This window comes from Carcharhinus amblyrhynchos, unplaced genomic scaffold (genome assembly GCF_965287045.1).
Source record: "Carcharhinus amblyrhynchos unplaced genomic scaffold, sCarAmb.v2.hapA scaffold_778, whole genome shotgun sequence".
NCBI lineage: Eukaryota > Metazoa > Chordata > Chondrichthyes > Carcharhiniformes > Carcharhinidae > Carcharhinus > Carcharhinus amblyrhynchos.
Window position 1 is genome coordinate 47,785 of NW_027650518.1, and position 23,657 is coordinate 71,441.

Here is a 23,657-nt window from a genome sequence, read left to right on the forward strand (position 1 = left end):
GGCCCACAAGTTGTGCCGATCACATCTATACCTACCAATCCATAGACCTATCTATAACCCCCAATCCCATTAAATTCCATATACTCATCCAGAAGTCTTTTAAAAGACCCCAGCGAGTTTGCCTCCACCACCAACGGCAGCCGATTTCACCACCCTCTGAGTGAAAAACTTACCCCTAACATCACCTCTGTACTTGCTTCCCCGCACCTTAAACCTGTGTCCTCTCGTAGCGACCATTTCAGCCCTGGGAAATAGCCTCCGAGAATCTACCCTATCTGTTCCTCTCAACATTTTATAAACCTCTATCAGGTCGCCTCTCAACCTTCGTCTCTCCAGGGAGAAGAGTCCCAGCTCCCTCAACCTATCCTCATAAGGCATGCCTCCCAAACCAGGCAACATCCTTGTAAATCTCCTCTGCACCCTCTCAATAGCTTCCACATCCTTCCTGTAGTGAGGTGATCAGAACTGCGCACAGTACTCCAAGTGGGGTCTGACAAGGGACTTATAAAGCATCTTTCCTCCGGATGCTCCAGCTTCCTCACACACTCCAAAAATGTGCGGATTAGGTGGATTGGCCGTGTTAAATTGCCCCTTAGTGTCAGGGCAATTAGCAGGGTAAATACACGGATTACAGGGATAGGGCTGGAAAGGATTATTGTCAGTGCAGGTTCACTATGACAAATGGCCTGCTCCTGCACAGTAGGGATTCTATTCTGTTCTAATACCACATGTACACTAATATGATCTGTGAAGACAATTCTGTGACATTGTCACGTTAATAAAATATTGGCTGCTAATCCATTTAACAGGCCCTTAAAGTCTCTGTGACCCTTACAGAGGTTTGGCACTGTGAGCATGGGTCCCAGTGCTCTGTCAACCTGGTATATGACTTGGAGGTACCACACTAATAGTGTTACTTTCTGGATATCAGCTGAGCCAACTCCGAGAGCTCTGTGCAAACAGGTAAGAGAGTCATTCCGACTCTTCAGGCTGGAGAAAGTTCATACCTGGGGGCCAATTCTCCCAAAAGTGCTGAATTGGTGAGAAAACTGCTCTAGTTAGGAGTCGCAGCGTCATGTTGCAACTGTACACAACTCTGGTGCGGCCGCACTTGGAGTACTGTGTGCAGTTCTGGTCCCCACATTACAGGAAGGATGTGGAGGCGTTGGAGAGGGTGCAGAGGAGGTTTACCAGGATGTTGCCTGGTATGGAGGGGAGGTCCTATGAGGAGAGGCTGAGGGATTTGGGGTTGTTTTCACTGGAAAGAAGGCGGCTAAGAGGGGATCTTATTGAAACATATAAGATGATTAGAGGTTTAGATAGGGTGGATAGTAATAGCCTTTTTCCTCGGATGGAGAAAGCTAGCACGAGGGGGCATGGCTTTAAATTAAGGGGGGGTAGTTATAGGACGGATGTCAGGGGTAGGTTCTTTACCCAGAGGGTGGTGAGGGATTGGAATGCCCTGCCTGCTGCGGTTGTAAATGCGCCTCGTTTGGGGGCGTTTAAGAGATCCGTGGATAGGTTTATGGACGAGAAGGGATTGGTTTAGGTTAGTGGGTCATTGCTTTTTAACTGGTCGGCGCAACATCGTGGGCCGAAGGGCCTGTTCTGCGCTGTAATGTTCTATGTTCTATGTTCTAGTTCACGACTGTTTTGTCAGTGCAACTTCAGACCTGAATCTCCCCACTCTCTGCACTGCACAGGTCCCGTGAATATTAAAAACACAGGATATGGGGGCCTATTCGCACGGAGCCTGACAGTTCTGGAACTCTGCGCAAGCACAGTGACTCTGTCAGACTCCCCACTTGCTGACCAGCTCGATCACTGGCCAGTCTAGGAAACCCACAGTGCTGTCCCTACAGCAGCAAACCTCCCCCCCACCCCCCAGTCACAGCCCCCATGACAATTCCCAGACCAGCCCCGACACCCTCCCCCCGACCCTAGAGCAGTCCGATGCTCAGCCCCCTGCAGTGGCAATCCCCCCACCCCCTCACCCTGACAGACACCCCCCTCCCCTGCTCAACTCCCTGGGAGGCAGAATCCCCCTGATGGGAGGCAGTCCCCGACCCCCCCACCCCGCATCTCCCAACCCGACCCACCAGGAAATTGCAGGTTGCAATGGGAGAATCGCTCCCCCCTGCCGGAATGCTGCACTCCAAATCAGACACGGGTCGGGACTCAGCAACAAAATATGGTTCCTTCACTGAGATACTGTGACGAATGCAGTTAAGGTTTATTTATTAGTCACAAATAGGAAACCTATTTTGTACAAATGTAAGCCTAAGTGGGAGCTCTGTTCACAAACAGGGCATATAAAGACACAAACTCAATCCACAGAATAATGGTTGGAATGCGAGTCCCCACAGACAATCAAGTCTCAAAGGTACAGACAACGTGAGTGGAGAGAGGGCCAAGCACAGATCAAAGAGATGTGCACCGTCTCCAGTCAGGACAGCCAGAAGAGTCTCTTCACCTCTATCCTATCCATCCCATTCATCATCTTATACGTCTCAATGAGATCTCCCCTCACTCTTCTAAACTCTAACGAGTACAAGCCTAGATTATTCAGCCTCTCCTCATAGCTCAACCCCCTCAACTCCAGTATCAGCCGAGTAAACCTCCTCTGCACTCCCTCCAAGACCAAAATATCCTTGCGTAAGTGCGGCGACCAAAACTGCACACAGCACTCCAGCTGCGGCCTCACCAATGCCCTATACAGCTGCAGCAAGACCTCCCTACTTTTATATTCAATCCCCCTCGCTATGAAGGCCAGCATCCCATTCGCCTTCCTGACCACCTGCTGCACCTGCAGGCCGGGTTTTTGCGACTCATGCACAAGGACCCCGAGGTCCCTCTGCACCGTCGCCTGCTGCAGTTTTTCGCCACGTAAGTAATAGTCCTTCCTACCATTATTCCTACCAAAGTGGACCACCTCGCACTTGCCAACATTAAATTCCATTTGCCAGTTCCTGGCCCATTCACCCAGCCTATCTAGATCCTTCTGCAGACTCTCCACACCCTCCGCACAATTTGCCGTTCCACCAATCTTGGTGTCATCAGCAAATTTCGACACCATACACTCGGTTCCCTCCTCCAGATCATCTATATAAATGGTAAATAGCTGAGGCCCCAGCACCGACCACTGGGGCACTCCACTAGTCATCAACCGCCAATCCGAATAGCACCCATTGACCCCCACTCTCTGCCTCCTATTTGACAACCAATCCTCTATCCACGCTAACAGCCTACCCCCAACTCCATGTCCCCTGACCTTCTGCAATAACCTCTTGTGAGGCACCTTGTCAAACGCCTTCTGAAAATCTAGAAAGACCACATCCACCGGCTCTCCTCTATCCACCGCCCTAGACACATCCTCATAGAACTCCAATAAATTCGTCAGACACGACTTCCCCTTAATGAAACCGTGTTGCGTCTGCTCTATCAAGCAATTCCCCTCAAGGTGTCTCGCTATTTCCTCCTTGATGACGGATTCTAACATTTTACCTACAACAGACGTTAAACTAACCGGCCTATAATTCCATGCCTTTTGCCTGCCACCCTTCTTAAACAACAGCGTACCATTAGCCGTTTTCCAATCTTCCGGCACTTCCCCGGAATCCAGCGACGTCTGGAAAATAACCACCAAGGCATCCACTATCACCTCCGCCATTTCTTTCAGAACCCTCGGATGCATTCCATCCGGTCCTGGGGACTTGTCCACAATCAGTCCCTCCAGTCTGTCGCGCACAACCTCTCTAGTAACAATAACGTCATTCAGGCCCTCCAGTCCTACCACCTTTCCATCTCTAACACCCAGCAAATTATTCACGTCCTCCTCCGTGAAGACCGAAACAAAAAAGTTATTCAAGGCCTCAGCCATTTCCCCATCCCCTACCACTAAGTCCCCCCTCTCATCCTCTAAGGGTCCAACGTTCACCCTAGCCAGCCTCTTCCTTTTTATATATTTATAAAAACTCTTGCTATCCTTTTTTATATTAAGCGCTAGCCCAGCTTCATAGTTTCTCCTACCCTTCTTTATCAACTTCTTTGTCAATCTTTGTTGACTTTCAAACCTCTCCCAATCCTCTTCTCGCCCACTACTCTTAGCTACTCTAAACGCCTCCGCTTTTAATTTAACACTTTCCTTCACCTCCTTCGTTATCCACGGCTTATTACCTCTCTTCCTACGGTCCTTTTTAACCATCGGAATAAATTTCTGCTGAGCACCAAGAAAGATCTCCTTAAAGATCCTCCACTGCTCCTCAGCAGACCTACCTTCCAACGCACTCCCCCAGTCCACATTCGCCAATTCTTCTCTCATCCTACCATACTCCCCTCTGTTCAAACAAAGGACGCGTGTCCGGGAACCCACTTTCTCCTCCTCCATCTGCACCAGAAACTCCACCATACAATGATCACTCTTCCCAAGAGGATCCTTCACCACAAGGTCCCTAATTCTACCCGCCTCATTACATAACACCAGATCCAAGATAGTTCGCTCCCTCGTCGGCTCCAACACTGTTCAAGGAAACTATCCCGGCAGCATTCCAAGAACTCCTCCTCGAGCCCACCGCGTCCAACATGGGTCGACCAATCAATATATAGATTGAAATCCCCCATAATTATCACCGTCCCATTCCTGCACGCCGCACTTATTTGCTCGTTAACAGCCCGCCCCACCTCCAGATCATTATTCGGGGGCCTATAGACGACACCCACCAGCGTCTTCCTCCCTTTGCTGTTCCTAATCTCCACCCACAATGATTCCACGTTCTGCTCTTTGGCTCCTATATCATCCCTTGCTACCACCCTGATGCTATCCTGAATCAGCAGAGCTACGCCCCCCCCTTTTTCCTCCTGCCTATCCTTCCTAAACACTTGATACACCTGGACATTCAGCTCCCAGTCCCTGTCACCTTGCAGCCACGTCTCTGTAATGGCCACCAGATCATATCCATTTGTGTCGATCTGCGCCACCAACTCATCCACTTTATTCCGAATGCTTCGTGCATTCAGATAAAGTGCCTTCATCCCAGCCTTCACCTGTACCCTATTTGCCAGAACGCCACCAACCATACTCACGCCCCCTACTCCCTTTATTATTGGGACATCCTCAGCCTCTTCTCTTACCTGTACCCTCTCCTTAACTTTAGACCCTGTAATGTCACCTACCCTCGCACCCTCCCCCGCACTAATTAGTTTAAAGCCCTACCTACAGTCCTATTTACACGATTCGCCAGCACTCTGGTCCCAGCACGGTTCAGACCAACCCCATCCCACCTGAACAGGTCCCACCTCCCCCAATACTGGTGCCAATGCCCCATAAATTCAAACCCATTCCTCCCACACCAATCCCTGAACCGCCCATTCACTTCCTTAATCCTATCCACCCTACGCCCATCTGCACTCGGTTCAGGCAGTAGCCCAGAGATAACCACCTTGTCGGTTCTACTTTTTAATTCCATTCCCAGCTTTTCATACTCCCTCCCCAGATCCTCAGTTTGCATTTTGCCTACGTCGTTGGCACCCACATGTATCACAACGACTGGATTCTCACCCTCCCACTCCAGGTTCCTCTGCAGCCCAGATGCGACATCCCGGACCCGAGCACCAGGCAGACAACACACCCTTCTGTGCACTTTGTCATTGTGACAAAGGACAGTGTCAATACCCTTAACCACACTATCCCCAATTACTACTATGTTCCTTTTCACCTTCTCTTTGCCTATGTCCTGTGTCTGCATCACTGTACTGTGTGCAGTTTGCTCACCAACCTCACCTCCCTTGTTCTCGTCCAGACTGGAAGCAAGAACCTCAAACCTGTTCTGCAGATTGAGAGGCTGAGGCATTTGGTCCCCACCCTCCTTCCTCCGCTCCCCACCCCCCTTCCTCCTCTCCCCACCCTCCTTCCTCCTCTCCCCACCCTCCTTCCTCCTCTCCCCACCCTCCTTCCTCCGCTCCCCACCCTCCTTCCTCCGCTCCCCACCCTCCTTCCTCCGCTCAGCAGCCCCCTCTTGTTCCTGACCCTTAGAGTTAGCCAGTCCAGGGGGGGTGGATGTCACTTGCACCCCATTGACAATGGCACCCTCTCTCCCCCTGATGAGCCTCAGTGTCTGTAGCTCAGAGGCCAGCTCATCTACTTTGAGCTGTAGCTCCTCCAGCAACCTGCACTTACTGCAGACATGGTCACTGGGAAGGACCCTGGTGTCCACCAGCTCCCACATCATACAGAAACAACACATCACATGCCCCTCCATTATTCACTGTAGTAGTATTGAAAATGTCCGCACGAACTTACCTGGCCCTTTTTCTCCCCAGCCCTTTTGCTCCTAAGCCCTAGTAGCTCACTCTGCTTCCCTCTCACTCCGCTGCCCGCTCCGACGCTGCCCGCTGTCTCCACCAGAGCTCCTTTTAAACCTGGCGCTGTTTTAAAGCCTGCTCCCCCACAACTCCCTGCTATCCACTCCATTAGAATTCTTAAAGTGGTAAATACAAAAAGCCCGCAAAAATGCTTTTAAATGATTTAAACAGTTCTCCAAGGTAAGTTCTTACTACGAAAGTGCTTTAAACTTATTGAAACAGGTTTTTAACAGGTAATTTCTTATCTGTCTCTCTGCTCCTTCACTCGTCTGCTCCAGCAAACAATGGAAGGCTTCACCGGATAAGCCTTAAACGATCCCAGTGTGTCCGCCTCCACCACCCTGCTTTGCCGTGCATTCCAGGCCCCCACCCCCTCTGTGTAAAACACGTCCCTCTGATATCTGAGTTATACCTCACCCTCCTCACCTTGAACCTGTGACCCCCTCATGTTTGTCACCTCCGACCTGGGAAAAAGCTTCCCACTGTTCACCCTATCCATACCCCTCATAATTTTATACACCTCTATTAGGTCTCGCCTCATTCTCCATCTTTCCAGGGAGACAAACCCCAGTTTACCCAATCTCTCCTCATAGCTAAGACCCTCCATACCAGGCAGCATCCTGGTAAACCTTCTCTGTACTCTCTCCAAAGCCTCCACGTCCTTCTGGTAGTTTGGCGACCAGAACTGGACGCAGTACTCCAAATGTGGCCTAACCAGCATTCTACACAGCTGCAACTTTAGGCTCCAGCTTCAATACTCTGTACCCCGTCCTATAAAGGCAAGCATGCCACATGCCTTCTTCACCACCTTCTCCACCTGTGCTGCCACCTTCAGGGATTTGTGGACTTGCACACCCCTCTGTGCCTCTGTGTGTCTATACTCATGATGGCCCTGCCATTTATTGTACAGCTCTCCCCTACATTAGTCCTACCAAAATGCATCACTTCACATTTATCTGGATTAAATTCCATCTGCCATTTCTCTGCCCAATTTTCCAGCCTATCTATATCCTGCTGTATTGTCCGACAATGTTCATCGCTATCAGCAAGTCCAGCCATCTTTGTGTCGTCCGCAAACTTACTGAAGAAAGACTAAATAGACTGGGTCTGTACTCATTGGAGTTTAGAAGGATGAGGGGGGACCTTTCAGAGACGTCTCAGATAATGAAGGGGATGGATAGGGTAGAGGTAGAGAGATTCTTCCCGCTCAGAAAGGACAGCAGGACTAGGGGGCACAGCCTCAAGATAAAGGGGGGGACAGTTTAGATCAGAGTTGAGGAGGAACTTCTTCACTCAAAGGGTGGTGGATCTCTGGAATTCTCTGCCCGTTGAAGTGGTGGAGGCTACCTCGCTAAATATATTTAAGACACGGGTAGATAGGTTTCTGATAGACAAGGGAATTAAGGGTTATGGGGAGAAAGCGGGAAAGTGGAACTGAGCCACTTCAGATCAGCCATGATCTTATTGAATGGCGGGGCAGGCTCGAAGGGCTAGATGGCCTACTCCTGCTCCTGTTTCTTATGTTCCTTTGTCCCTGAGAGGCCCAATTTCTTCCTTGACAATTCTTTTGTTCCTGACGTATGAATAAAATGCCTTCGGATTCTGCTTAACCCTGTCTTCCAAGAACATTTCATGACCCCTTTTTACAAAGAACAAACAAAGAACAAAGAACAACCCAGTACGAGAAACAGGTCCTTCGGCCCAACGAGCCCGCGCCGCTGCATCCTCCTACACCTACCCTGCCCTGCGTGTATGTGAGTGGAACCCCTAACTTAGCCAGATTCAGGGGAGAATAGTGTCAATATGCTATACCAATCAGCCTAAGAGCACATCTTTGGGGTGTGGGAGGAAACCGGAGCCCTTCTAACTCCCTGTTTGAGTTCTTTCCTACTTTCTCTGTATTCCTCCAGTGCTCCATCTGTTTTTATTTGCCTGGACCTAACGTACGCCTCTCTTCCTTTTGATCAGATCCTCAATTTCCCTGGTTATCCATGGCTCTCGAATCTTACCTTTCCTGTCCTTCCTTTTTACAGGCACATGCCTGTCCTGCAGTCCTATCAACTGTTCTTTAAAAGACTCCCACATGCCAGGTGTGGATTTACCCTCAAACAGCCTCTCCCAATCAACGGCCACCAAATTCTGCCCAATCCGGCTATAGTTAGCCTTTACCCAATTCAGCACCCTACCTGTAGGACAACACTCATCCTTGTCCATTACTATCCTCAAGTTAACAGAATTGTGGTCACTATTTGCCACATGTTCCCCTACTGAAACTTTGATGATCTGACCGGGCTCATTACCCAGTACTAGGTCCAGTATAGCCCCCTCTCTAGTTGGGCTATCCACATATTGTTCCAAAGAACATTCCTGTACGCATTTTACAAATTCCTCCCCGTCCAGATCCCCAGCCCTAAGCGATTTCCAGTCTACACCAGGAAAACTAAAGTCTCCTACTACAACAACCCCATTTTTTCTGCACCTATCCAGAATCTCCTTACATATGCGTTCCTCCACTTTCCGTGGGCTGTTGGGTGGCCTGTAGTATACCCCCAGCATAGTGACTGCGCCCTTCCTGTTTCTGAGCTCCACCCACAGTAACTCATTACATGGCCGCTCTAAATTGCCCACCCTCTGCACTGCTGTAATATGCTCCCTAACCAGTATCGCTACTCCCCCACCTCTTTTAGCCCCTCCTCTGTCTCGCCTGAAACACTTATACCCCAGAATATTCAGCTGCCAGTCCCATCCTTTTAACCAAGTCTCTGTCACCGCAACCACATCCAAATTCCGCGTAAGCATTAAGGCCCTAAGTTCGTCTGTCTTACCTGTTACGCTCCTCGCATTGAAGCAGATGCACTCCAGACCATCTGCCATCCTTATCTGGTCTGGCCTACAGGAGACTGCACAGCCACAGCAATATGTCTGACTAGTTGAGAGGGAATTCCAGGATTTTGACTCAGTGACAGTGAAGGAGCGATAATGTACTTCTGAGTCAGGGTGGTGTGTTTGTGTGTTGTGATTTCTAAACGTGGTTGAATGGTTGTGTTCAGTCAGCTGCTGTATGTTTACTCACCCTCCGGGAACGCAGCAGATGATCAGTCGGGGTGAACCCAGGGGAGGTGTTTTTAACTCCACAGCTACTCGGTACTGGAGAGAGATCCTCTGGTTGGTATAATAAATGGCGGCCGTGCTTATCCCCTGCAAGATGTTCAATGATGTAACTGCGATTGCTGAACACAATCAGAGCACTGCAGGAGAGAAAATGAAAATACAAAGTTATCCCTTAATAAAGAGAAAATGCTGGAAATATTCAGCAGATATGGCTGTTGTGGCAAGACAGAGAGAGACAGAGTGGAGTGGGGCAGCTCCTGAACACAGTTTATTCAGAGGCGAGTAGCTTTGAGTGAAGATATTTTCTCACTGTTTCCTCACGCTGAGAATAATGGGATGTTCATTCACATTGTGACCGTTTGTCAGAGCTATCACTCAGAACACAGGCTGGAGGCGGCACATAGACTGTCCAATGTCAAGGATGTGTTCTTACAAGGCTTACATGGGTCAAAGCTGAGAAAACCAATCTGGGCCTTATGCCCAAGAACAATTGCCTGCCACACCCACTCAGGCAAACCCGTGCCTCCACCCACCCACAGGGGACCCATCATACATTCTATTATAACTTCCATTCACCCAGACAGGCGCTGCTAAATCAGTTAATCTGATTGGAAGAATAGCATGTGTGTGAACACTTCAAAAACCCATTCATAATTTTCTTACAACATGATGTGGACTGGCGGGGACAAATAGTCTCACAACACCAGGTTAAAGTTCAACACGTTTATTTGGTATCACGAGGTTTCAGAACGCTGTTCCTTCATCAGGTGAGTGGAGGACTGGATTCACAAACAGGGTTTATATAGACACAGACCCAATTGCAAGACAATGGTTGGAATGTGAGTCTTAACAGGTAATCAATTCTTTACAAGTACAGACAATGTGAGTGGAGAGAGGGATAATGACAGGTTAAAGAGGTGTGAATTGTCTCCAGCCAGGACAGTTAGTGAGATTTTGGTAGCTTGTGCTTTAACCCAGTGATGTGAGGTCTCTTTAAACAAATGCCAGGACTTGGTAATCAGTGGGATGTTTCCTTGCCCATGTTTGACCTCCATGAAACCTCATAGGGTCCAGAGCCAATGTTAATAAGAACATCCAAACTAGGAGGGGCCAAATGGCCTCCTCCTGCTCCTGGTCCTGATGTTCTTATGGTGATGATCCCGGGTAACTCCCTCCAGACTGGTCATTGCCTGGCAATTGTGTGGCATGAATGTTACTTGCTACTTGTTTTATTCAATTTGATTTGATTTATTACCGTCACATTGAATAACATGATGTAGAGATGCCAACATTGGACTGGGGTAAACACAGTAAGAGGTCTCATAACACCAGGTTAGAGTCCAACCAGTTTATTTGATAGTAAACCCACTAGCTTTTGGAAACACTGTTCCTTCGTCAGGTGTGTGGAAAGTTCTGATCAGAGAAGGGCATATAAAGACACACAGTTTACAGAATACTGATTAGAATGCGAGTCTTTACAGCTAACCTGCTGTTCAAGTCTAAAAGATGCAGACAATGTGAGTGGAGATAGCATTGGCATAGGTGAAAGAGATGTGTATTATCTCCAGGCAGGACAGTAAGTGAGATTTTACATGCCCAGGCAAGTCATGGAGGTTACAGATAGTGTGACATGAACATTGTTCGACAATCACCAGGCAAGACTGTTCCCTTCCTGTTGGCGAACAAGGCAGCGGTCACAGGCATTCGGTCTCTGACCTTCGGGTAAGCATTCTCCAAGGCGGCCTTCACGACACACGACAGCGCAGAGTCGCTGAGCAGAGACTGATAGCCAAGTTCCACATACATGAGCACATAGAATATAGAACATGGGACATTCCAGCGCAGTACAGGCCCTTCGGCCCTCGATGTTGCGCCGACCAATGGAACCAATCTAATGACCCTCTAACCTAAACTATTCCAATGTTATCCATATGCCTATCCAATGACCATTTGAACGCCCTTAAAGTTGGTGAGTCCACAACTGCTGCAGGCAGGGCATTCCACGCCCTTACTACCCTCTGAGTAAAGAACCTACCTCTGACATCCGTCCTCTATCTATCACCCCTCAATATAAAACTATGTCCCCTCGTGTTAGCCATCACCATCCGAGGAAAAAGGCTCTCAATGTCCACCCTATCTAACTCTCTGATCATCTTGTATGCCTCAATTAAGTCACCTCTTAACCTTCTTCTCTCTAACAAAAACAACCTCAAGTCCCTCAGCCTTTCCTCATAAGACCTTCCCACCATACCAGGCAACATCCTGGTAAACCTCCTCTGCACCCTTTCCAATGCCTCCACATCTTTCTTATAATGCGGCGACCAGAATTGTACGCAATACTCCAAGTGCGGCCACACCAGAGTTTTGTACAGTTGTAACATGACCTCACGGCTCCGAAATTCAATCCCTCTACCAATAAAAGTGAACACACCGTACGCCTTCTTAACAACCTTATCAACCTGGGTGCCAACTTTCAGGGAGCTATGCACATGGACACTGAGATCTCTCTGGTCGTCAACACTACTAAGAGTCCTTCCATTAGCCCAATACTCTGCAATGCTATTACTCTTTCCAAGATGAATCACCTCACACTTTTCTGTATTAAACTCCATCTGCCACCTCTCAGCCCAGCTCTGCAGCTTATCTATGTCCCTCTGCAAACTGTAACATCCATCCTTACTGTCGACAACTCCTCCAACTTTGGTGTCATAGAACACAGAACATTCCAGCGCAGTACAGGCCCTTCGGCCCTCAATGTTGCGCCGACCAGTGGAACCAATCTAATGACCCTCTAACCTAAACTATTCCAATGTTATCCATGTGCCTATCCAATGACCATTTGAATGTCCTTAAAGTTGGTGAGTCCACAACTGCTGCAGGCAGGGCATTCCACGCCCTTACTACCCTCTGAAAAAAGAAAATCATCAGCAAATTTACTAATCCATCCTTCTACACCCTCATCTTGGTCATTTATAAAAACGACAAACAGCAGTGGCCCCAAAACAGATCCTTGAGGTACACCACTTGTAACTGAACTCCAGGTTGGATATTTCCAATCAACCACCATCCTCTGTCTTCTATCAGCTCACCAATTCCTGATCCAAACTGCTAAATCACCCTCAATCCCATGCATCTGCATTTTCTGCAATAGCCTACCATGGGGAACTTTATCAAACGCTTTGCTAAAATCCATATACACCACGTCAACTGCCTTACCCTTATCCACCTCTTTGGTCACCTTTTCAAAGAACTCGATAAGGTTTGTGAGGCACGACCTACCCTTCACAAAACCGTGTTGACTATACCTAATCAGCACGGCCTCAACTGGGATACTGGGTTCATGTCACACTATCTGTAACCCCCATGACTTGCCTGGGTTTGTAAAATCTCTCTTACTGTACTGTCTGGAGACAATACGTATCTCTTTAACCTATGCTAATGCTATCTCCACTCACACTGTCGGCATCTTTTAGACTTGAACAGCAGGTTAGCTGTAAAGACTCGCTTTCTAATCAGTATTCTGTAAACTGTGTGTCTTTATTTGCCCTTCTCTGATCAGAACTTTCCACACACCTGACGAAGGAACACCGTTTCCAAAAGCTAGTGAGATTACAATCAAATAAACTGGTTGGACTCTAACCTGGTGTTGTGAGACCTCTTACTGTACATCGAATAACACACCGTGAAAGGTATTGTTTCTTACATGCTATGCAGACAAAACAAACTGTTTATAGAGAAGGAAAGGAAAGGAAGAGTTAGCACTGCTGTCTCACAGCATCAGGGACCCGGGGCAGCACGGTGACACAATGTTTACCCTGCTGAATAAACACATCCCAGTACAGTTACACAGTGAGTCATCCTAACCCTGCTGAACAAACACATCCCAGTACAGTTACACATTGAGGAATCCTTACCCTGGTGAATAAACACATCCCAGTACAGTTACACAGTGAGTAATCCTTACCCTGCTGAACAAACACATCCCAGTACAGTTACACATTGAGGAATCCTTATCCTGGTGAATAAACACATCCCAGTACAGTTACACAGTGAGTAATCCTTACCCTGCTGAATAAACACATCCCAGTACAGTTACACAGTGAGGAATCCTTACCCTGCTGAATAAACACATCCCAGTACAGTTACACAGTGAGTAATCCTTACCCTGCTGAATAAACACATCCCAGTACAGTTACACAGTGAGTAATCCTTACCCTGCTGAATAACACATCCCAGTACAGTTGCACAGTGAGTAATCCTTACCCGGCTGAATAAACACATCCCAGTACAGTTACACAGTGAAGAATCCTTACCCTGCTGAATAAACACATCCCAGTACAGTTACACAGTGAGTAATCCTTACCCTGCTGAATAAACACATCCCAGTACAGTTACACAGTGAGTAATCCTTACCCTGCTGAATAAACACATCCCAGTACAGTTACACAGTGAGTAATCCTTACCCTGCTAAATAAACACATCCCAGTACAGTTACACAGTGAGTAACCTTACCCTGCTGAATAAACACATCCCAGTACAGTTACACAGTGAGTAATCCTTACCCTGCTGAATAAACACATCCCAGTACAGTTACACAGTGAGTAATCCTGACCCTGCTGAATAAACACATCCCAGTACAGTTACACAGTGAGTAATCCTTACCCTGCTGAATAAACACATCCCAGTACAGTTACACAGTGAGGAATCCTTACCCTGCTGAATAAACACATCCCAGTACAGTTACACAGTGAGGAATCCTTACCCTGCTGAATAAACACATCCCAGTACAGTTACACAGTGAGTAATCCTTACCCTGCTGAATAAACACATCCCAGTACAGTTACACAGTGAGTAATCCTTACCCTGCTGAATAAACACATCCCAGTACAGTTACACAGTGAGGAATCCTTACCCTGCTGAATAAACACATCCCAGTACAGTTACACAGTGAGGAATCCTTACCCTGCTGAATAAACACATCCCAGTACAGTTGGCCATTACAGAGACGTGGCTGCAAGGTGACAGGGACTGGGAGCTGAATGTCCAGGTGTATCAAGTGTTTAGGAAGGATAGGCGGGAGGAAAAAGTGGGGGGGGGTGGCGTAGCTCTGCTGATTAAGGATAGCATCAGGATGGTAGAAAGGGATGATATAGGAACCAAAGAGCAGAACGTGGAATCGTTGTGGGTGGAGATTATTAACAGCAAAGGGAGGAAGACACTGGTGGGTGTTGTCTATAGGCCCCCGAATAATGATCTGGAGGTGGGGCGGGCTGTTAACGTGCAAATAAGTGCAGCGTGCAGGAACGGGACGGCCGTAGTTATGGGGGATTTCAATCTGCATATTGATTGGTCAACCCATGTTGGACGCGGTGGGCTCGAGGAGGAGTTCTTGGAATGCTGCCGGGATAGTTTCCTTGAACAGTGTGTGTTGGAGCCGACGAGGGAGCGAGCTATCTTGGATCTGGTGCTATGTAATGAGGCGGGTAGAATTAGGGACCTTGCGGTGAAGGATCCTCTTGGGGAGAGTGATCATTGTATGGTGGAGTTTCTGATGCAGATGGAGGAGGAGAAAGTGGGTTCCCGGACACGCGTCCTTTGTTTGAACAGAGGGGAGTACGGTAGGATGAGAGAGGAATTGGCGAATGTGGACTGGGGGAGCGCGTTGGAAGGTAGGTCTGCTGAGGAACAGTGGAGGATCTTTAAGGAGATCTTTCTTGGTGCTCAGCAGAAATTTATTCCGATGGTTAAAAAGGACTGTAGGAGGAGAGGTAATAAGCCGTGGATAACGAAGGAGGTGAAGGAAAGTGTTAAATTAAAAGCGGAGGAATTTAGAGTAGCTAAGAGTAGTGGGTGAGATGAGGATTGAGAGAGGTTTAAATGTCAACAAAGATTGACAAAGAAGTTGATAAAGAAGGGTAGGAGAAACTATGAAGCTGGGCTAGCGCTTAATATAAAAAAGGATAGCAAGAGTTTTTATAAATATATAAAAAGGAAGAGGCTGGCTAGGGTGAACGTTGGACCCTTAGAGGATGAGAGGGGGGACTTAGTGGTAGGGGATGGGGAAATGGCTGAGGTCTTGAATAACTTTTTTGTTTCTGTCTTCACGGAGGAGGACGTGAATAATTTGCCGGGTGTTAGCGATGGAAAGGTGGTAGGACTGGAGGGTCTCAATGACATTACTGTTACTGGAGAGGCGGTGCTCGACAGACTGGAGGGGCTGATTGTGGACAAGTCCCCAGGACCGGATGGAAAGCATCCGAGGGTTCTGAAAGAAATGGCGGAGGTGATAGTGGATGCCTTGGTGGTTATTTTCCAAACGTCGCTGGATTCCGGGGAAGTGCCGGAAGATTGGAAAACGGCTAATGTTACGCCGTTGTTTAAGAAGGGTGCCAGGCAAAAGGCGGGGAATTATAGGCCGGTTAGTTTAACGTCTGTTGTAGGTAAAATGTTAGAATCCGTCATCAAGGAGGAAATAGCGAGGCATCTTGAGGGGAATTGCTTGATAGAGCAGACGCAGCACGGTTTCGTTAAGGGGAAGTCGTATCTGACGAATTTATTGGAGTTCTATGAGGATGTGTCTAGGGCGGTGGATAGAGGAGAGCTGGTGGATGTGGTCTTTCTTGATTTTCAGAAGGCGTTTGACAAGGTGCCTCACAAGAGGTTATTGCAGAAGGTCAGGGGGCGTGGAGTTGGGGGTAGGGTGTTAGCGTGGATAGAGGATTGGTTGTCAAATAGGAGGCAGAGAGTGGGGGTCAATGGGTGCTATTCGGATTGGCGGTTGGTGACTAGTGGAGTGCCCCAGGGGTCGGTGCTGGGGCCTCAGCTATTTACCATTTATATAGATGATCTGGAGGAGGGAACCGAGTGTATGGTGTCGAAATTTGCTGATGACACCAAGATTGGGGGAAAGGCAAATTGTGCGGAGGGTGTGGAGAGTCTGCAGAAGGATCTAGATAGGCTGGTCGAATGGGCCAGGAAATGGCAAATGGAATTTAATGTTGGCAAGTGTGAGGTGGTCCACTTTGGTAGGAATAATGGTAGGAAGGACTATTACTTACAGGGCGAAAAACTGCAGCAGGCGACGGTGCAGAGGGACCTCGGGGTCCTTGTGCATGAGTCGCAAAAACCCAGCTTGCAGGTGCAGCAGGTGGTCAGGAAGGCGAATGGGATGCTGGCCTTCATAGCGCGGGGGATTGAATATAAAAGTAGGGAGGTCTTGCTGCAGCTGTATAGGGCATTGGTAAGGCCGCAGCTGGAGTACTGTGTGCAGTTTTGGGCGCCATACTTACGCAAGGACATTTTGGCCTTGGAGGGAGTGCAGAGGAGGTTTACTAGGCTGATACCGGAGTTGAGCGGGTTGAGCTATGAGGAGAGGCTGAATAAACTAGGCTTGTACTCGTTAGAGTTTAGAAGAATGAGGGGAGATCTCATTGAGACGTATAAGATGATGAATGGGATGGATAGGATAGAGGTGGAGAGACTCTTCCCGCTCAGAAAGGACAGTAGGACTAGAGGGCACAGCCTCAAGATAATGGGGGTGCGGTTTAGAACGGAGTTGAGGAGGAACTTCTTCACTCAAAGGGTGGTGAATCTCTGGAATTCTCTGCCCGTTGAAGTGGTGGAGGCTGCCTCGCTAAATATTTTTAAGACGCGGGTTGATAGATTGTTGATGAGAGAGGGGATTAAGGGTTATGGGGAGAGGGCGGGAATGTGGAACTGAGACACAACAGATCAGTTATGATCTTATTGAATGGCGGGGTAGGCTCGAAGGGCTAGATGGCCTACTCCTGCTCCTATTTCTTATGTTCTTATGTTCTAATCCTTACACTGCTGAATAAACACATCCCAGTACAGTTACACAGTAATCCTTACCCTGCTGAATAACACATCCCAGTACAGTTACACAGTGACTAATCCTTACCCTGCTGAATAAACACATCCCTGTACAGTTACACAGTGACTAATCCTTACCCTGCTGAATAAACACATCCCAGTACACTTACACAGTGACTAATCCTTACCCTGCTGAATAAACACATCCCAGTACAGTTACACAGTGAAGAATCCTTACCCTGCTGAATAAACACATCCCAGTACAGTTACACAGTGAGTAATCCTTACCCTGCTGAATAAACACATCCCAGTACAGTTACACAGTGAGTAATCCTTACCCTGCTGAATAAACACATCCCAGTACAGTTACACAGTGAGTAATCCTTACCCTGCTGAATAAACACATCCCAGTACAGTTACACAGTGAGGAATCCTTACCCTGCTGAATAAACACATCCCAGTACAGTTACACAGTGAGTAACCTTACCCTGCTGAATAAACACATCCCAGTACAGTTACACAGTGAGTAATCCTTACCCTGCTGAATAAACACATCCCAGTACAGTTACATAAGAACATAAGAACATAAGAAATAGGAGCAGGAGTAGGCCATCTAGCCCTTCGAGCCTGCCCCGCCATTCAATAAGATCATGGCTGATCTGTCGTGGCTCAGTTCCACTTTCCAGCCCTCTCCCCATAACCCTTAATCCCCTCTCTTATCAAAAACCCATCAACCCGCGTCTTAAAAATATTTAGCGAGGCAGCCTCCACCACTTCAACGGGCAGAGGATTCCAGAGATTCACCACCCTTTGAGTGAAGAAGTTCCTCCTCAACTCCGTTCTAAACTGCGCCTCCTTTATCTTGAGGCTGTGCCCCCTAGTCCTACTATCCTTTCTGAGCGGGAAGAGTCCCAGTACAGTTACACAGTGACTAATCCTTACCCTGCTGAATAAACACATCCCTGTACAGTTACACAGTGAAGAATCCTTACCCTGCTGAATAAACACATCCCAGTACAGTTACACGGTGAGTAATCCTTACCCTGCTGAATAAACACATCCCAGTACAGTTACACAGTGAAGAATCCTTACCCTGCTGAATAAACACATCCCAGTACAGTTACACAGTGAGTAATCCTTACCCGGCTGAATAACACATCCCAGAACAGTTACACAGTGAGTAATCCTTACCCTGCTGAATAAACACATCCCAGTACAGTTACACAGTGAAGAATCCTTACCCTGCTGAATAAACACATCCCAGTACAGTTACACAGTGAAGAATCCTTACCCTGCTAAATAAATACATCCCAGTACAGTTACACAGTGAGTAATCCTTACCCTGCTGAATAACACATCCCAGTACAGTTACACAGTGACTAATCCTTACCCTGCTGAATAAACACATCCCAGTACAGTTACACAGTGAAGAATCCTTACCCTGCTAAATAAACACATCCCAGTACAGTTACACAGTGAGGAATCCTTACCCTGCTAAATAAACACATCCCAGTACAGTTACACAGTGAGTAATCCTTATCCTGCTGAATAAACACATCCCAGTACAGTTACACAGTGAAGAATCCTTACCCTGCTGAATAAACACATCCCAGTACAGTTACACAGTGAGTAATCCTTACCCTGCTGAATAAACACATCCCAGTACAGTTACACAGTGAGTAATCCTTACCCTGCTGAATAAACACATCCCAGTACAGTCACACAGTGAGTAATCCTTACCCTGCTGAATAAACACATCCCAGTACAGTTACACAGTGAGTAATCCTTACCCTGCTGAATAAACACATCCCAGTACAGTTACACAGTGAGGAATCCTTACCCTGCTGAATAACACATCCCAGTACAGTTACACAGTGAGTAATCCTTACCCTGCTGAATAAACACATCCCAGTACAGTTACACAGTGAGGAATCCTCAGGAATTGTCAGTTTTGTTACCTGAGTCCTGAGCAGATGCTCGCAGAGACCTTGGATCCAGGGAATTCTCTGACGGAGCCCTCATAGGAACATCGATACTGCAGCATAATGGGTAAATGTCAGTGCCAATGTTCCTGATATTGATGATATCGCTGATAACAATTTCAGATTGTAAATCACAATAACAAGGTTAACTGGCACACACACAGAGGGCCCAACTTTATCAATAATATGCACCCGTTTCCAGGCGTGAAATCGTGGTAAAGTCGGGTGTGAGGCCTTTATTGTGGTCTGCACTCGAGTCCAAGCAGATCGCCACTTTACCGTGATCTGTGAACGCCGGGATCCGTTCCACACACAAATCGGGCACAACGAAGGTTTAAATGCATTTAAATTGAATTAATGAACTGTGGGGCCAACATTTCCCCCCTTTCCCACTGTGTTTATCAATCCGGAACCGCACTGTGATGGAGCTGCTGAATTACACCCGGGAGCTCCAGATCACAGATTCCAACAGATCCTTGACTCAGATCAGTGGGAGGAGGGGGGGGGTCAGATCATTGCCTTGGGGGGGGAGAAGGAGGAGGCGGGTCAGAGGCATCTCTGGTGGGGGGGATGCTGATCATTGTCTGGTGGTGGGGGGGGTGATTGTTGTCGTGGTGGGGGGGGTGATCTTTCCCTGGTGGTGGGGGGGGGGGTGATCGTTCCCTGGTGGTGGTGGGGGGGTGATCGTTCCCTGGTGGTGGGGGGGGGGGGGGGGTGATCGTTCCCTGGTGGTGGGGGGGGGGGGGTGATCGTTCCCTGGTGGTGGGGGGGGGGTGATCGTTCCCTGGTGGTGGGGGGGGGGGGGTGATCGTTCCCTGGTGGTGGGGGGGGGGGGTGATCGTTCCCTGGTGGGGGGGGGGGGGTGATCGTTCCCTGGTGGTGGGGGGGGGGGTGATCGTTCCCTGGTGGGGGGGGGGGGTGATCGTTCCCTGGTGGTGGGGGGGGGGTGATCGTTCCCTGGTGGTGGTGGGGGGGTGATCGTTCCCTGGTGGTGGTGGGGGGGTGATCGTTCCCTGGTGGTGGGGGGGGGGGGGTGATCGTTCCCTGGTGGTGGGGGGGGGGGGGGGGGGTGATCGTTCCCTGGTGGTGGGGGGGGGGGGGGGGTGATCGTTCCCTGGTGGTGGTGGGGGGGGGGGGGTGATCGTTCCCTGGTGGTGGGGGGGGGGGTGATCGTTCCCTGGTGGGGGGGGGGGAAGGTGGGTCTGATAATCTTCTGGAGGGGAGGGGGAGTGAGGCCGGATCATTCTCTGGGGAGGGAGTGAGGCCCGTTCAGTGTCTTGGGGGTGGGAGGTGGGAGAGGAGGGAGGCGGATCAGATGGATCTCTTTTGGGAGGGGCAGGTGGATCTCTGGTGGTGGGGGGCAGGGGAGTCCGCTACCATTCTGCGGGCGATTGGTCGGGGGGAAGGGGTGGTGAGCGGTCTGGGTAGTCGGGGGGGGGGTGGATAGCGGGGGCAGTGATGTGTGTGGGTAGTGGGGGGGGTGTGGATAAGGGGGACAGTGATGTGTGTGGGCAGTGGGGGGGGTGGATAAGGGGGGCAGTGATGTGTGTGGGCAGTGGGGGGGTGGATAAGGGGGACAGTGATGTGTGTGGGTAGTGGGGGGGGTGGATAAGGGGGACAGTGATGTGTGTGGGTAGTGGGGGGGTGGATAAGGGGGACAGTGATGTGTGTGGGTAGTGGGGGGGTGGATAAGGGGGACAGTGATGTGTGTGGGTAGTGGGGGGGTGGATAAGGGGGACAGTGATGTGTGTGGGTAGTGGGGGGGGTGGATAAGGGGGACAGTGATGTGTGTGGGTAGTGGGGGGAGTGGATAAGGGGGACAGTGATGTGTGTGGGTAGTGGGGGGTGGATAAGGGGGACAGTGATGTGTGTGGGTAGTGGGGGGGGTGGATAAGGGGGACAGTAATGTGTGTGGGTAGTGGGGGGGTGGATAAGGGGGACAGTGATGTGTGTGGGTAGTGGGGGGGGTGGATAAGGGGGACAGTGATGTGTGTGGGTAGTGGGGGGGGTGGATAAGGGGGACAGTGATGTGTGTGGGTAGTGGGGGGGGGTGGATAAGGGGGACAGTGATGTGTGTGGGTAATGGGGGGGGTGGATAAGGGGGACAGTGATGTGTGTGGGTAGTGGGGGGGGTGGATAAGGGGGACAGTGATGTGTGTGGGTAGTGGGGGGGTGGATAAGGGGGACAGTGATGTGTGTGGGTAGTCGGGGGGTGGATAAGGGGGACAGTGATGTGTGTGGGTAGTGGGGGGGGTGGATAAGGGGGACAGTGATGTGTGTGGGTAGTGGGGGGGGGGTGGATAAGGGGGACAGTGATGTGTGTGGGTAGTGGGGGGGGGTGGATAAGGGGGACAGTGATGTGTGTGGGTAGTGGGGGGGGGTGGATAAGGGGGACAGTGATGTGTGTGGGTAGTGGGGGGGGGTGGATAAGGGGGACAGTGATGTGTGTGGGTAGTGGGGGGGGTGGATAAGGGGGACAGTGATGTGTGTGGGTAGTGGGGGGGTGGATAAGGGGGACAGTGATGTGTGTGGGTAGTGGGGGGGGGTGGATAAGGGGGACAGTGATGTGTGTGGGTAGTGGGGGGGTGGATAAGGGGGACAGTGATGTGTGTGGGTAGTGGGGGGTGGATAAGGGGGACAGTGATGTGTGTGGGTAGTGGGGGGGTGGATAAGGGGGACAGTGATGTGTGTGGGTAGTGGGGGGGTGGATAAGGGGGACAGTGATGTGTGTGGGTAGTGGGGGGGGTGGATAAGGGGGACAGTGATGTGTGTGGGTAGTGGGGGGGGTGGATAAGGGGGACAGTGATGTGTGTGGGTAGTGGGGGGGGTGGATAAGGGGGACAGTGATGTGAGTGGGTAGTGGGGGGGTGGATAAGGGGGACAGTGATGTGTGTGGGTAGTGGGGGGGGTAGATAAGGGGGACAGTGATGTGTGTGGGTAGTGGGGTAGTGGATAAGGGTGACAGTGATGTGTGTGGGTAGTGGGGGGGGTGGTGGATAAGGGGGACAGTGATGTGTGTGGGTAGTGGGGGGAGGTGGATAAGGGGGACAGTGATGTGTGTGGGTAGTGGGGGGAGTGGATAAGGGGGACAGTGATGTGTGTGGGTAGTGGGGGGGGGTGGATAAGGGGGACAGTGATGTGTGTGGGTGGTGGGGGTGTGGATAAGGGGGACAGTGATGTGTGTGGGTAGTGGGGCGGAGATGGATAAGGGGGACAGTGATGTGTGTGGGTAGTGGGGGGGTGGATAAGGGGGACAGTGATGTGTGTGGGTAGTGGGGGGGGTGGATAAGGGGGACAGTGATGTGTGTGGGTAGTGGGGGGGGTAGATAAGGGGGACAGTGATGTGTGTGGGTAGTGGGGGGGTGGATAAGGGGGACAGTGATGTGTGTGGGTAGTGGGGGGGTGGATAAGGGGGACAGTGATGTGTGTGGGTAGTGGGGGGGTGGATAAGGGGGACAGTGATGTGTGTGGGTAGTGGGGGGGGTGGATAAGGGGGACAGTGATGTGTGTGGGTAGTGGGGGGGGTGGATAAGGGGGACAGTGATGTGTGTGGGTAGTGGGAGGGGGTGGATAAGGGGGACAGTGATGTGTGTGGGTAGTGGGGGGGTGGATAAGGGGGACAGTGATGTGTGTGGGTAGTGGGGGGGGTGGATAAGGGGGACAGTGATGTGTGTGGGTAGTGGGGGGGTGGATAAGGGGGACAGTGATGTGTGTGGGTAGTGGGGGGGTGGATAAGGGGGACAGTGATGTGTGTGGGTAGTGGGGGGTGGATAAGGGGGACAGTGATGTGTGTGGGTAGTGGGGGGGGTGGATAAGGGGGACAGTGATGTGTGTGGGTAGTGGGGGGGGTGGATAAGGGGGACAGTGATGTGTGTGGGTAGTGGGGGGGGTGGATAAGGGGGACAGTGATGTGTGTGGGTAGTGGGGGGGTGGATAAGGGGGACAGTGATGTGTGTGGGTAGTGGGGGGGTGGATAAGGGGGACAGTGATGTGTGTGGGTAGTGGGGGGGTGGATAAGGGGGACAGTGATGTGTGTGGGTAGTGGGGGGGGGTGGATAAGGGGGACAGTGATGTGTGTGGGTAGTGGGGGGTGGATAAGGGGGACAGTGATGTGTGTGGGTAGTGGGGGGGTGGATAAGGGGGACAGTGATGTGTGTGGGTAGTGGGGGGGTGGATAAGGGGGACAGTGATGTGTGTGGGTAGTGGGGGGGGTGGATAAGGGGGACAGTGATGTGTGTGGGTAGTGGGGGGTGGATAAGGGGGACAGTGATGTGTGTGGGTAGTGGGGGGGTGGATAAGGGGGACAGTGATGTGTGTGGGTAGTGGGGGGGGTGGATAGGGGGACAGTGATGTGTGTGGGTAATGTGGGGG

At 50.2% G+C, this 23,657-nt stretch overlaps 1 protein-coding gene across 1 annotated transcript in view; it reads right to left on the minus strand.

Annotated features, from left to right (window-relative positions):
- LOC145340101 (disintegrin and metalloproteinase domain-containing protein 19-like) overlaps positions 1 to 19,348 on the minus strand; it is a gene marked incomplete at its 3' end in the record, with an annotated part of 49,026 nt that extends 29,678 nt beyond the window's left edge. Inside the window, exons 1-2 of the mRNA XM_080184526.1 lie at positions 19,263 to 19,348; positions 9,434 to 9,608 (exon numbers count right to left, since the gene is read on the minus strand). Coding sequence (XP_080040652.1) covers positions 9,434 to 9,608; positions 19,263 to 19,348 — 261 coding nt within the window. The remainder of the gene's footprint in view (positions 1 to 9,433; positions 9,609 to 19,262) is intronic.
- Positions 19,349 to 23,657: the final 4,309 nt, after the last annotated feature.